The 15,615-nt window shown below is 37.8% G+C and overlaps 1 protein-coding gene across 13 annotated transcripts in view; it reads left to right on the forward strand.

The window, feature by feature from the left end:
- KIAA1217 (KIAA1217 ortholog) overlaps nucleotides 1-15,615 on the forward strand; it is a 607,564-nt gene that overhangs the window by 458,688 nt on the left and 133,261 nt on the right. For 12 of the 13 annotated variants that reach the window (XM_074266937.1, XM_074266938.1, XM_074266939.1 and 9 more), the window contains one exon: nucleotides 3,526-3,619. In XM_074266937.1, the coding sequence (XP_074123038.1) occupies nucleotides 3,526-3,619 (94 nt within the window). Of the gene's footprint in view, nucleotides 1-3,525; nucleotides 3,620-10,316; nucleotides 10,839-15,615 lie in introns of those variants that run through there. The other variant, XM_074266943.1, reaches the window with a different exon arrangement.

Consider the following 15,615-nt stretch of genomic DNA (forward strand, 5'->3'; position numbering starts at 1 on the left):
ATATGTTATTCTGTTTAGAACAAACATATTGCGTCTTTTACACTTGTAGGAATTGATAGGAATGGTACCCACATTCAGTAGATTTTTGATTGTGTATATTGAAGAACTCAACTAACATGGATAATTGAAATCCGCTTAATCTCTAAATCTAATTTGAGTTAGTGTAATAGTTTCTGCCTAGCCCCGAATACAGCTCTTTCTCAAGTCACTAGTGAGCAGTAAACAGTACCATTTCGAGATTTGTTTATTCTCACTTCCCGTGCCAATTCCTTGGTGAATCATCAAGTTGTCAGAAGGAAATAAAAGGAATAGGAAGGAGGAAAAGAAAAAGCAGTCTTTACAATGGAACTAGTGAATGAGTAAGATTTGATTACTAAATCAAAAATCTAGGAATTCCCTACCTGGGAACCTCAGTAATCAATCAATAAACATTTATAAAATACCCATCACATGCCAGATTCTTGCTTAAATGCTAGGGAAACAAAAAGAGGCAAAAGTTCATCCTTGCCCTCAAGGAGATTACAATCCAATGGATTAAAAGTAACAACTGTTTCACCAAATGAAGACAGCTGCAGGTTTTCTATAAATGGTCCAAATTTTGCTTGTAGATCTCCAATGTGGAGGATCCCATCATATCCCTGAGGATTTATGCCACTCTTGAATTTTGGATTATTTTTCATGTCCACAAAGAAAACACAGGAGAAAAGATGCAGTAATTTAAAAGTCACAGTATTCCTTGTAGGTCTAAATTGCACCTTCATTTGGAAAATATTATGAAATCTTAGAGTTGAAGAAATAGGAAGAAAGAAAGGAAAGAAGGAAAAAGAAGGAAGGAAGGAAGGATTAAACACCCTCCTATGTGCAGCATCCTCTTAAGCACTTTTACAAATATCATCTGATTGATCCTCACAATTATGCTGGGAGATAAGTATTAATATCCCCATTTCAAGACATAGGCAAAATGAGGCCATGTGACTTGCTCAATAAACATCTAAACTGAAATGTTTGAAACTCAGATCTTCCTTACCTCTTGAGCTACCTAGGATTAACAGATGTCAAATAGGCTATTCTTAAAAGCATCCCCAGTAAGAGGAACTCATGAATTCCTACATCAGCACCCTCCATTTGAGAGTTTCTATAAGGTATTAGAAAGTCTTTCCTTACCTCTAACCTACTTTGACTGTTTTAAAATGTCTATCCATTAGTCCCAAGTTTTTCTGCCTCATGGGACCAAACAAAACAACAAGCCTTTATAAACTTGGAGACTCTGCTCAGTATGCCCTTTTCCAGGTTTAATATTCCCAGATTCTTCAATTGATCTATAGTCTCCAGTTTTCCCTTCCATGCCCCATCTCCATCCCCCCCAATTCTTTAAACCATTCTGCTTTGTACAATATCCTTCCTAAATTGTGATGTCCAGAATTAAAGATAATCCTCCAAATGTGATCTGTTCAGAGAAGAATATAAGATGACCTTTTGGTCCTATTCTCAATGCTTCTTTAGGTTTTGGCAGCTGCCTTCTTCAACCTTGTAATTCACTGAAATTCTTAGATTATTTTTCGCAGAAATTGTTGTCTAGCTGCACCTCCCTCTTCGGGTACTTCCAAAGCTGATAATCTAGTTTTGGAGATTATAAGATGTATCTTGATGGCTTTTGTAATAGGCATAATTGTAATGAACGTGTTATTTCCAAATTCATCATGGTTTTACATTATCTCTTTGAAACTGCTATTAAATCACTATTAATGTTTTGTTTTGTTTTGTTTTTTTAAAATCAGGGTTTAAGGTAATACATAATGGCAAAAAATATCAAATTGTTTTTCATATAAAGGATAAATTTCTTTTGTGACCCCTGCTCAGTTAGCTTCATTAATATTGAAGTTCCTATTAAGCTACCTTTAAAAATATATCCATATCTGGCTCCCCTCTCCCTTAATTATGCTTTCTTATAATCTACCTAAAAACTAAAGCTAGAATGAAAGCTCAGGCTAGACACTGCTTTGGACTAGTTATGGAGGATATTTAAAGGAAAGCAGCAAGACTAGTCCAAGAATTCTTCCCTTCAGTGAAAACCAAAACCAGTAATCCCAATGATTTAGATCAGTCCACTAAATGTGGAATGCACCTGGAGGAAAAGAATTTAGCCTGCTGCTCACAATCTCTCGAGATCCCTACTGTGAAATTGAAGGGAGTCATACATAGCTTAGAAAAAGCCTAGAGCCATTCTGGACTGCAGACTCTTTCTGCTGATAAGGGCGACCAAGAAATCTGATGGACATGATGCAGATTACGAATTTCTAAAATTATTTTAAGGTATGGTTTGATAAAAAATGTGTAAACATGTATATAGATTTTTTTTTTGGAGGGCACAACAGTTTAGCAGACCTGGATTCTGGGAGGAGGGAAGTATCTATGGTAGAATTCCATTTCCACCCCCAGGAACTGTTCGTGGTAATTATCAAAATGCTCTATAGTAGAAATAGCAATGGCCCTGAAGCCGGGTTATCTTTTGTTTCAATCTCCTCTGATCCTCATTTGCTAACTGATCATGGGCAAATCATGAAATCTGTCCCCTGAGTTTTAGTTTTTTTCATCAGTAAAATGGAAAGAATACTCTCCACCTGTACTAATACATCAGCAATCTGTTGTAAGGCTCAGGTAAGATAATGCAAACCTAAAAGTGCTAGGTAAATGTCGAATATTATTGCTGTTATTATTTTTTTATCATCACCATCATCATCTGAAAATCACAAGGCAAATGTTGTTGCCTGACTATGTTAAGGACATACACCAGTAACTGTCCCAGATCGCCTTTTTTGATTACTTGCCAATGAGAATCATTCTCTTTTGTGTAGAACACTATTCTAAAGTCCCTGATGAAAGGAAAACATATTTTAAAAATATGTGAGTTTTAAATTCAAAGCCCTTTTTACTACTTACCCAGCTTTGGTCCTTGTGGGCCTTTTTTAAAGACTACAGGCAAATGTTCTTTCTTAACTTGCTGAAATTCCTTGGGAAAGAAAAAACAAAAATCAAACCATTTTTCTTTTGTGTGCATTCATTAGATAAGCAAAAAAAAAAAAAAAAAAAAAAAAAGAGCCGTTTGGGCAAAGCAAACACTTAAATATTTAAATATTAACTGAATCCCTTTGAACTTACTGTAAATATTAGAACTTTATTGTTTTTGAAAATGTTAGAAAGCCACACTCAGAATCTCTAGGTGCTACCTGATATGTATGGGTGGAGATCTGGGCTGCCTGAATAATTACAGTTGGGGAAGAGAGATAAAGTTGTCCCTTTTCCTCCTCTATTTTTCTTTGCCCTTGACTATTTTGTAGTAGAAGATTTTTTTTTTCATGGGGGGGGGTAGTTGGGTTTTTTTTTGTTTTTTTGGTCTGGTCAGCTGTAGCTAGTGTTGGATTGTTGGTGGATATCTTTTACCTGATTCTTAAGGGCAGGTGAAAAAAAAATGGCTAAAATAAAACTTCTTTCATCTTCTATAGTTATGGATGTTTTTGATTCCAGGAACATTCAGGACAGATCCTTTCTTAAAGTTTACAACAAGGATCCTGCACATGCATTCAATCACACACCCAAAACTATGAATGGAGATATGAGGGTAAGTGTCTGAATTCCATTTGTAATTTTCCTTTTCATGTGTGTTAATTCAATTTCTTCCTGTCTTCCTGTCAAACAGTTTATTATTTGCATGTTCATGTACCCTCTGGGGCAATTGGAACCTCCTTACTGCTCTTCCACTAGGGTGATTCCCTATCTTGTTGCAAACTGTTAGGGAAGCTGAACAGCAGCTTTCTGACTTCCGTGTTATTTAGAACAAAGTTAACTGACATTTGTATAATTCACAACATGTTCTGAATTATATGTAAATATGAAGTTCATGCCCTGACTCATAAAAGTAGGCTAAACTCCATTTTTCAAAGAACTTAAAAGCACCTTGGTTCTCTTTTGCTTTTCTTTACCTTACCAAGATGACAATTCTTCCTTTCCCCCTTCATCCAAAAGAAAATGAACTAAGTATGCCTCTAAAACCTTTTAATGTGTCCACATGTTAGATTGTGTGAGTCTCAGTTTCCTGAGTGAATGAATGAAGTAATGAAAAAGCATTTTTAAGCCCTTACTTTGTACCTGCCATCAGCTAAACTTGGGGAATAGAAATATAAAAGAAATAGCCTCTGCCCTCAAGAAGCTGATATTCTAAATTATGCTAACTTTCCAAAGCATAGTGGTTTGGTGGAGGGCACTGAAGATCAGCCTGTTTTCAGGCACTCTTACCAATGAAGCACAACAGAGGAATTTTCCTCACTGAGGACTTCCTAAAAAGATCTTCCTTAAAAGGGTCATGGGAAATCTGAAGTCCTCTAGGGTTGGTTTGAAGGGAAAAGAACAGGGAAACTGAAGGTGGAGGAGACTTAGGGTAAATCACATGGCTGTGCAAAAAGGTATTGAGTAAGGCATTTATTAAACATTCAGTAGGAGCCGAGCCCTGGGCTAAGTGCTGGGGAGCCACTCTTGCCCCTCAAATGTAGGAGTTTGCTCTGTTTAAAATGAGATAATTGACCTAATGAACTCAGCAGAGGAACTATATTCGATAAGAAGGTTTTATTATAGGTGAGTTAGAAGGCTCTGTGCTGTTTGCCCTACAGTGGAAATGAAGTTCCCTACCATGAGAAAATTGTTACTGGAGAGTGAATATCTATTTGGGTCAGGATGTAAAGAAGCCAGCAGATTCCATGGAACTCCAGGAAGAATATATAATGTAACCACAAAGAGCAGAATATGAGCGATGACTTTATGAGATTTGAGCCTATGATTTGTTTTACTTCTTAATAATTTTGAGGAGTGCGTCCACTGGCCTCACAATAAGTTTAGGATTATGTTTACTGTGTTTATACTTTACATGTAAAACAAGGTGATGTGAAGACAGTTGTGTCCTATATTTAACCTAAGATTCACATATTATGTGAACCCAGAGGTATCAAACATGTAGCCAATAATACTCCCAGGAAGGGAAAAATAGGTTAAAATGTAATTGGGAAATATGTAAAATGAAGAAAAATACAATACAACGTAGATAATGCCAATCTGTAATTTTCTAAGACAGTTTGTTTCAGAAGGGATTTCTTTTTCTTTGAGCATAACACTACTGCTATAGGGTTATTAATTCACTTTTTATTAACTTGCCATTTTCATTGTCAGGGAAGTTTCTAGAAGGTTAAGTTCTCACAAGTCTCTTTGCTATCTGCCATCTCTGCTTCTTGGAAATGGAGCCTTCCCAGTGCTTAGAGTTCCTTTTCTGGGATTTAGAGCCATTCTTATTTAGGAGACCTAGAATAGACTCTGAAATTCATGTTAATGGCTGATAAAGACACCTTTTTTGACTCCCAAACAGATGTGAGACCTGCATAAAGATTGGCAGGGAACACATATAGAATCAAATATTAACCATTTGCACAAGATTGATTATCATGAAACAGGGTTTGGGGCTGGAGACTCTGGGTACATTGTGCCTTTGCACAAGACCCTTGTGACTCTTTGTTTTGAGTGGTCTCCATCCTGATTAAATACTAACCTTTTTGTTGGGGAAAACCCAAATGCTCATCCTATTGTGTTCCTATCCCAATTGCACACTGTCACAACCAAAAAGCAGGATTTTGTTTAGTATCCTGGTTCAGCAAAGGAATTACCAGTTTCAGAATCAGCCAAGTGTAATAATGAAAACAAGGAAATGAACTCTCTTTTGTTTCCTTTCTAACCTTGCTCAGTTCTATGAGATCATCTCGGAATATGACCCCTACTAATCCTCAAAACTAATGGAAACTCAATTCACTCATATTGAAATGCTGATATGCCTACCCTTCATCAAAGGGACCTATTCTGGTTGGAATTATCTCTCCTTCCCTTAAAAAGCAGGATCCTCCCTACATAAGGGAATGAAATATCTCTAATCACATTGCCCAACATTACCAATTTTGAAAAAGAAATTTATTTCAAAATAATTTTATTATATCATCTTTTTTTTAATCACCTAAATTTTTGTTTTTGTTTTTATATCATCTAAATTTCCTATTTCCCTATTCTCCCCCAGAGAGTCATGCTTTTATAGCAAAAGTAACCAATATATTGAATTGATCTGATGTTTGTATTCATTGTTCTGAATCTGGGGTCTCAAGCAATTAGGTGGTGCTATAGTGGATGGAGTAATGGGCCTGGAATTCTCCCTAAATTCAAATCTAGCCTTAGATACTTGTTAACTGTATGAACCTGGGTAAGTCACTTATCCATTTTTGCCTGTAAAATGAGCTGGAGGAAAGAAATGACAAATCATTCTAGCATCCCAAATGGGGTCATGTACTCAAATGCTATTGAAAAAACTATTCAATAATATCACTTATGGTCCCCCACCTCTACATAGATTCCTGAGATGATTTCTCATATCCCTTCTTTAGTCCCAACTTGATCATATTTTACATCCCTCAATTTTGAGTGTTTTGATGTTTTTTCCCATTTTTATCTTCCCATGCTTCTCTGGATTCATCAGATTCATTATTTTTATAGTAATATTCTATTTCCTTTATATCCAATTTTTATTATCAAAAAAGTGCTATAAAATATAAATATTTTTGGTATATGTGGAGCCTTTTTTGTCATTGAGCTCCCTAAGGAAGGAATTTAAAAACTAGTAGATCAATAAAACAGTTCAACTAAAATGCCTAACGGTTGTTAAGAGTTAGCAGAGTCCTTCCTCTGTTTTCTGCTAAAGCATGGTAATGAAGGAATTTGCTTGTGGCTGTTCTTATGAGTCACTTGCTGAAGTACTGAGTCTGATGTCATCAGAGCTTCACTTACCAATCTCTATTGGCAGAATGGAACAAAAAAAAAAAATACAAATAAACTTACACCCTGTGGAAAGCATAGTCTGGGACAGGCCTGGGAATAGGGATGAGCAATATCAAAACTGGATCTTAGAGGTGGTTTCAAACATTCCTTCAGCACCAAATTAAATCTCATGTCATTAACAGAAAAATGTTAGCAAGTCTGTCCAAACTGTATCATCTTCTGGAGCAATCATTGGAAAATACTAGTATTACTTGGGAAACACAGAATGAATACATCAGCCTTGAGGTTATAGGCCTCAGGGCACAGACAAAACATATACTTGGTGGTGGAAATGCTTGTGTTTTTGTACATTTAATATCTCAATCTGAGAATTTTTGAGGTCTAACTGTTCTATATGACTATGATTAAGTAGAGAAGGTATTGTCGTGTAATGGAGAGAATGCTAGCTAGTCTTGGAGTCTGTAAGGCTTGTATTTGAATACCACATGGGATTCTTAATTAGCTCTGTGATATCTTGGGCCATTCATCAATCATCAGTCAATAAGCATTTATTAAGCATTTCTTTTGTGTCAGGTACTAAAGATACCAAGACAACAATGAAGCACTTCTATTCTCAAGGAACTTAAATTTCCTCCAAGCAGATACCATAGACACAGATACATGAATCTAGAACAAACACATGGTGGTATAGAGATGTCACCAGCAATTGGGATAAACTACTTAAACTCTTTGAGCGTCATTGTTCTAAACTGTAAAGGTTTGTTGTGAAGATCAAATAAGATAATGCGTTTAAGGTGATTTATCATATCATCCTTGGCTGTTCCTCCTTTTCAGATATCTTCCCCATACCAGAATGATCATGTGCAAAGTCTTGTTTCCCCTGTCTCTCATATCTCCTCTTTTTCCTATAAATAACTGTATAATTAATCTATGTTGGACCCTTTCTACCTATTACCTGGACCATTAAGTCTTTCCAATTGTTCTTCCTGCCCACAAATCGTGTCCCCTCCAGTTCATGGTATATGCTATTAACAAATAAAACAATTCAAATCACGAAACTCTCCACTTCCAAAGGTTTTTTTAAATGACTCCCTCTTGCCAACCAATAAAAAATATGTCCAAATTTCCTAGTTTGGCATTTAAAACTTTTTGCAATCCAATTCTTCCGCTTTTTGTGACCTCATGTCCTCCAGTTCTCCAAATACCTAGTTGGATTTCTCCATCTTTTTCACCTGCAGGCCTTTTCCCCATTCTTCTTCCTTTGTCTAAATTTGCGCCTTCTAACATTCTATCATTCAAGACCCAGACCTAAAGCCAGCTCCTCTTTGAAATGTTCCCTTATCTGTCCCAATTGGAAGAGCTTACTTGTGGTCTTAGGGCACAAAATAGGAATAATGATGATAACTATAAACTGTATATTTGTATGGTACTTGGAAGTTATTTCACTTTTTTCCTCATCACACTGCCTGTGAGTTATTCAGAAAACGAATTGTTTTCCTTATTTTTGTAAATAAAGGAACGGGTTCTGGGAAGTTAAGGGACTTGTTGTCTGGGAAGTTAAAGTCCCTAACTTGAAAATAGCAGAATGAAGATTAGAACCCAGGACTTTTTATTTCTTGTCTAATGTTCTGCTGCCTTCACTTTCTATATGCCGCCATTTATTACAGATGGCCAATTTATATGTCTGAAATAAATACACATATGTGTGTATGTATATATATATATACACACATAAACATGTATAGGTACATGGTTGTGCATATATAATTGTAAGATATAGATATAGATATAAGCATATCTTTGTATATCTATGCCTTCCATCCATCCAAGTGAAAATAACTAGTAGTCAGAAGGACTACTTTCACATTCCACTGTTTAAGTCCTTCCCTTTCCCTCCTCCTACCTCTTCTCCCTCTCCCTCACCTCCCCCACCCTTTGCCTTTATCACTAGTATCTTTGCCAAGAAAACCCCGAATGGGTCATGAAGGATTGGACACAGTTAAAAACTAAATGAACAACAATTTAATAACCTGATTGTGCCTTTCCTCAACAGAACAACCAGAGTCTAACGTCAGTCCTTTGCATTTCAAAGTCCATGATTTAACACATAGCTATCACTTCATCTTCCTTTAAGAGAACTGAATAGATGAATAAAAGAGAAGGCAGGGAACACAGGAGAAACTACTTCTTGTACTTTCCCGCCTTGTTTCACTGTAGAGCTGGCCTAATCAATTTAATGGAGTTTCAGGGGCCTGAGTCTCTGAGAAATGGAAGTTGTGGAGAGATGTGGTGACATGATCATTAACATCTGGTGGGGAGAGCTGAAGGCATCTCCTAGACCTGGGGGCTTGGCCCTCCATTCATAGCTCCTTGAAGTGGTTAGGTCTCTGGGAAGGACTTGTACTTGACCAATAAGAGGTGATCAAAAGAATAGCCTTAGGATATGCAGCTGTCATTCTGTACCCCATACTAATTATTACATTAGAGTTTGTTGGACTCTTTACCCACCAGAGAAATCTAGATGTATTCTATTCTAAAGAGGAGACTAGGCTGGAGAAAAAATAAGTCTTTAGGGATAGCCCCTTAGACTCAGATTAAGAACCCCCAAAACATGGAGTTATAGGTCCTGAATTACATTAGTGGGAAAAATAGTGTTACAATAAAGACTTCCAGGTATCTCTGTGCAAATTCTCTCTCACTGAGGACCAGGGAAGGAGAGAAGCGGGCATGGTTGTAGCATGGGGCAGTAATGTTGGAAAGGGAGTTGAGCAGACCAGTCTTTAGGGTTTGTGGTAGAAAATTAGTAGGTACAGTCACAGCCTGGTAGCCTTTTGCCTTAGTTCTGTAACAAAAGTGTACATTTACATAGTGTTGAATTAAGCCCCACAATTCTATTTTAAGGTACTTTTCTTTTCCCCTTTTTACTAAGGCTCAGAGTTTGTTAAATGACTTTTCAGAGTCATACAGCCAAGAAATAATGGAGGCAGAATTCAAACCCGGATCCAGAGTCCTTGTGTCTAGTATTCTCTTTATCCCCTTACACTCCCTCTAAATAGCCCATTTTCACCAATCATCAGAGCCTTCCCAGTCAGCTGGCACCGTGCCACAGCAGACTGAAGGCTTTACAATAGCAGAGGCAATAACATCGTTGCGGACGTCTGAAGCATTTTCTTATTTATGTTCTCGACTGTTTGACAGCCCTGCCTGCGTTTCATTATATGCTCGAGTTAACACTGTTGAAATCACTTGAAAATGATGAACAAAATGATCTCCCTCTTGTGCTGAGGAGCTTTTTCCTACAAGTCAAAAGGTGTGTCTCCTGGGAAGGGGAGAGGATTGTTTTTATGGGGATCATTAGGGATGCAGACACGTGTTAATTCTGTGGCTGGGGCAGGGTCAGTTAGGACACATCCTACCTCTGAAGTTAGGAAACCTCCTCTTTTTGTTTTTTAAAGGAACCAGCTCCTCTCGCACAGCTGACGTGCAGCCTCCCAAGGCTACACTGTTGCTCCCTTCTCCTGACACTTTTTTTTGTCATTGAGAGGTTATGACAACACAAGACATATTGTATTTATAAACATCACGTGTTTCCTCGTTGGGGCTCGCAGCGTCTGCCAGACAGAACACATGGAAGAAACATTTCTCGTTAGCTCAGCATCGGTTTGACTTGGGCTGATTTCCGGGACGGGGAAAATGCCTTCCTAGTCAGCTTTAGCTTTTCAGAGAGCAGGAGCAAAGCCCCAAATGTCCGTGAAATAGTCCTAACGGGAGCGGCTACTGCTCCTTTAAACCGCCTGTTTTAACTAAAGACTTCCTTTTGTAAAAGGGGGAAAAAAAATCCCAGCCCAAACCCAAAAACCCAAGCTGTGCATTTAGTCCATGTGAAGACTGGGCTGGACTGGAAGCGTTTGGACGCTTTCAGATTCTCTGTGAGTCCAGAAAGTTTTTCCAAAGAAGAAAAGGTTCCTAGAAGATGTAAGGTAAGAACTTTGATTTTCATGATCTTCAGAAAACTTTCATGCTTATCAAATACTCAGATTGAGTTGATTTTTAAGTGTTCTGTATCAAAATGCAAAACATAACTTTCAGAAGATTCATAATTAAATTAGGGGTTTTTTTTAACCTTTTAAGTGCACTTTAGAAGGAAATTTCTTTAGAGACTGAACCTTTGAAGATATTTATCTAAATTGTAATAGGCTTTTCCTGATCTGTAAACTAGTTGCTTATTAACTTTGTGACTTAGAAAGAGTTAAAATGTCGATAGCATTAGGTTGTTCTATGAGTTTTGTGACAGTTTCCCAGGTTTTTAATGAGAGACCGACCTACCTGTTACCGGTTATAAAGGCACATGGGAAGTGAAGGAAGGTAATTTTTTGTGACATCAGGATCCCCATTCCAATGTAAGAAATAAACTCATTTAGAGAATTTTTTTCTCTACTAAAGAAATAATAAAGCCAAAATCTAATAAAACAAATAAAAGTTCACTTTTTCAGAGAAGCTAGTTTTGATGAGGTTAGAGTGGTCTAGATTCCTGGTGTAGACCACTCCACACCTCATCAGTTTGATGGAAAAGTTTTAAGTAAGTCATATCTTGTTTTGAAAATAAATTGTCAGCTTAATAATCCTCATGTTAGAACTAATGCTTCCCTAGTTCTAACTATCTCTTATTGTGTTGTTTTTCATAAAAGTGGGAATCGTGCTCATTTTCAGTAATTGTTAGGACAGGGCTAAAGCTAGGATTGGTTAAATCACTGCTTTTTGTAACTTATCATCAACCCAGCACAGTGCCTTGCCTGTGGTTCCAGTGGGCGTGTGTCTCAATTTCAAGAAAAGAAAAGTATATGTTTTAACAAGTCGTTGCTAAAGGAATATCCTTTGTCAGACCACATGCTCCAGTTTTTGGTTTGGAAAATATGGTTGCCGTAAACCTAAAACAAGTATACATTTACTGAATTGAAGTATTTCTTTTAAAAGGACCATAATGAGAGAGTCGTTTTTTAAGGTTCCCCTTTAGTGCATAGACAATTTAAATGGTGGGAGATAGCATGGTACAGTAGATACATACCTCGCTTTATTAGAAAGAACATTTTCTGCTCAGATACTCCCTAATCTCTCTCGCTCTCAGCCAGATAAGGCAATGGGTAGAGTGCCCAGCCGGGACCTGAGTTCACATGCAGTCCCAGATATTTACTAGCTATGTGACCTATTTCTTGAAATGCAAGGCAGTCATAGTAACACCTACTTCCCAGAGGTGTGGTGAGGGTTAAATGAAATATAATATCTGTCACACACTCAAGCACAATGCTTTGCTCACAGTAGATGCTTATTAAATATTTGTTCCCTTCCTGTTCAGTAGCCCAGGAAGCTTTTTAAGGGTACAGGTAACACAAAAGTTGCTGATCTTCATTGTTAGAGAGAGCTAGTACTTGATGTACCTTTTTTTTTCTCATTCCATACTCTGTGTGTGTGTGTGTGTATATGTGTGTGTGTGTGTGTAACTGTACCTGGTTTTTAATGCTTGAGAAATTTTCTGTTAATCTTAGTATTTGTCAGATGATTATCTGAGAACAACCTAAGGCAAGTTTTATTATCTCCTTTTAGTGCACGAGGACACAACCATTCTCTCAAGATCATATACGTCAGGGATGTCACAGAAAATAAGACATTTCTACTTGTTCTGCCCTCGGCTGCCAACCCCGCTTTCTATATTCTAGATAAATTACAATCAAAAGGGAGATCTGGGCTGTGTTGCCAGCTGTGTGACTTTCAACAAGTCATGCCTTCTCAAAGTGCATTTTCTGATCTCTCAAATATGAATATTTGTTCTACCTACCTTCTAGAGCTTTGAAAATTTAAAATCATTCATTTGTAAATGTGAGCCATTAGCACTGACTGATTTTTGTACAGTTGGCAAAATCTTTTTTTTTTTTTTGAACTTTCAAGCTTTTATAATTTAATGTCATAGAATCATAGAATGAGATCTGGGATGAACCACAGAAACCATCTAGCCCAATCCCCTCATTTTATAGATGAGAAAACTGAAGCCCCCAAAAGTGGAACATGACTTAAACCCCAAGGCCACAGAAAATATGACAGGATGGGAAACTTGTTCATTTGATTCCAAATCCGGGATTCTGTCCACTGTTCCATGATCAGACTTACTTGACTAAACCTGACCCACAGTGATATAAGTAGAAATCTAACCAATTGGATTGGAGGGTTTTGTATTTTGTCACCTGGACCTAGAGATTCTTTCCTCTTTCCTACAGAGACTTGGATACAGTACTGTTTTCTTCTGTCTGTGTGGTGTCACACCATAAAAATTTGTATTCTTGGGATAAAAGCAGAGTATTTATTTTTCTACTTGAAGAGAAAGTCTCATGCTCTCCTGCCTTCAGTAGAGATTAGAGCTCATGGAGGCTACTGGCTGAGCTACAAGATGGGGAAGAGGAGGTCTGGGTAGGGGTCCTTAGATAGTAAAGTTGATTCTCTGGTGAGGTAATCTAGATATTTGACTCTGTCTCCTTCCTAGCCTTCCAGTGAATGCTATGTCTGGCCTCTCCACCCTTTCCCAGCATCAATCCTCCTGCCCCCCAGATTGAGACATCAACTCATCAGTATAAATATCTGGTGATTTGTGAATGTGAAGGTAATTACTGCCAACGACATCACCCAGGAACACAGCTGCTCATCACAGACCCAGAAATAGGGACTCTAGGATCAAGGCAACTTACCCTCTTACCAAAACATTCCCTGTGGATTTTTTGAAGTCTTTTTGAATTTTAAACTCTAATCTCTTCTCCTTTCCTTACCCATAGAATTAGGAAAGTATCTTTCTTGAATGAGTATGAAGCACCTACTATGTAACAAGATCCTATAATGCAAGCCTGTGGGTCAGCTAATGGAGACTGAGGCTAGTGAGTCACTTTAGCGGCTCTTTAGTTGCACTAAGTCCAACAACCAATATGGTCATATCCATGTGACTGAACCATCCAGATCTGAAACAGAATAGATCAAGGCGCACTGTGCCAGTGAGTAGTGAGATCAGGCTGGTGATAAATTGCTGGGTATCCAACCTGTGGGAATTTGGTAGACCCAATTTTCTTCCTACCCTTCCAAATCCCCCTCCCCCAAAAAGGACCATGGTTCTGTACTAAATTCCAGATATACAGAGAACCCCCCCCCAAAAAAAAATATATCTGCCCTCAAGGAGCTTACTTTCTACCAGAGAAAAAAAGAGGGGAACTAATAAATATGTAGTGTTTACAAAGGAATAAATTGGTGCAAAGAACCCAAGCAAGTGCAATGAATAATATCAATCAGGTGACATTTATGTTGAGCTTCAAAGGAACTCAGGCAGTTGGAGGAGATGGTACATTCCAGAAGAACTGTGGTGTGAGTGATCCCTCCAACAATACATATCACAGCTTTGTCTCTGTCTTTTCATAAGTTCTCCAAAGTGGATCCACCCATCTCTTTATTGGTCTTCCTTTAAGTCTTTCAATGTTCCTGTGTACATCTTACATTTTATATCCCTTCTGGTATGCTCATGGACATGTTATAGCTTGTATTTTTTTCTGGTTTCTGAAAGTTCCTTGATACTAAGGACTGTTGATTTCCATTTCCAGACCTAACTAGCATGTTGTTTATTTCACAGAATAATGTTGTGTTATTGATGAATAACTGTTTAATTGAATTGAAAAAGTGAAGCAGGAAAAAAAAAACTTATCCCCACTCCAAATACTGGTTTCTGAGCTACTTGGGGAAACCAACCTTATTGCATCTTACAGAAAGTTTAATCCTATCCAAAATTGTCCTCAATTATAAAACATTTATTGATAACAATTACCTTCTTCCATAATAGGCTCTTAAACTGTTAGACTGAAAACAAAATCGATTAAACTCAAATATCTATTTGTTGTGAGGTCGGAGAGGGAGGCAACACGTGCCATGTGAGGAAAAGAACAGAGAGGCAATAGTCAGGGTGTTGTCAGAGTATTACCCTCTAACAAATGACCGGAAGGCTATTTAACTCTTCAGGAATCTGGGTACCTCTCTTAGACTTGCAGATCAGCTGCTCACCTTTCCAGACATAAGGAGGAAGTTTCCTCACAAAGTGTTCCCTACACCTATGGTAGTAGAAGTCTAGATATACATAGAAATGGAGCTCCTGTTGTCTAATGTGAGAATAAATGGGCAAAGATAATTTTATTATTTTTAAATAAATTTTAGAGGATTGAACTAGAGGCTTCTATTGTAATATGTAAAATCAAAGGTCTTGCCACTTCAAAGAGTTTAGAAACCACTTTTCTAGCCTATTCAAGGCACACTTTTGCAACAGAGTGGCAGTCAGTCAAGCCATAGACCTACTAGTTAATAAGTATTTCTTTTTTATTTTCTTTCCTTCCTTCCTTCCTTCCTTCCTTCCTTCCTTCCTTCCTTCCTTCCTTCCTTCCTTCCTTCCTTCCTTCCTTCCTTCCTTCCTTCCTTCCTTCCTTCCTTCCTTCCTTCCTTCCTTCCTTCCTTCCTTCCTTCCTTCCTCCCTCCCTCCCTCTTTCCCTTCCTCTCTTCCTTCCTTCCTCCCTCCTTCCTTCTCTCCCTCTATCTAGGTTTCATAAACCTAGAACCAGGAAGCACCTTTGAGATCATCTAGTCCAACCTTTTTATTTTGCAGATGAGGAAACTGAGACCCAAAAGATCATGACATAGCCAAGATTCCACAGGGAGTGCCTGTGACTGACCTTGTATTTTAACTTG

This window comes from Sminthopsis crassicaudata, chromosome 5, assembly GCF_048593235.1.
Source record: "Sminthopsis crassicaudata isolate SCR6 chromosome 5, ASM4859323v1, whole genome shotgun sequence".
Lineage (NCBI taxonomy): Eukaryota > Metazoa > Chordata > Mammalia > Dasyuromorphia > Dasyuridae > Sminthopsis > Sminthopsis crassicaudata.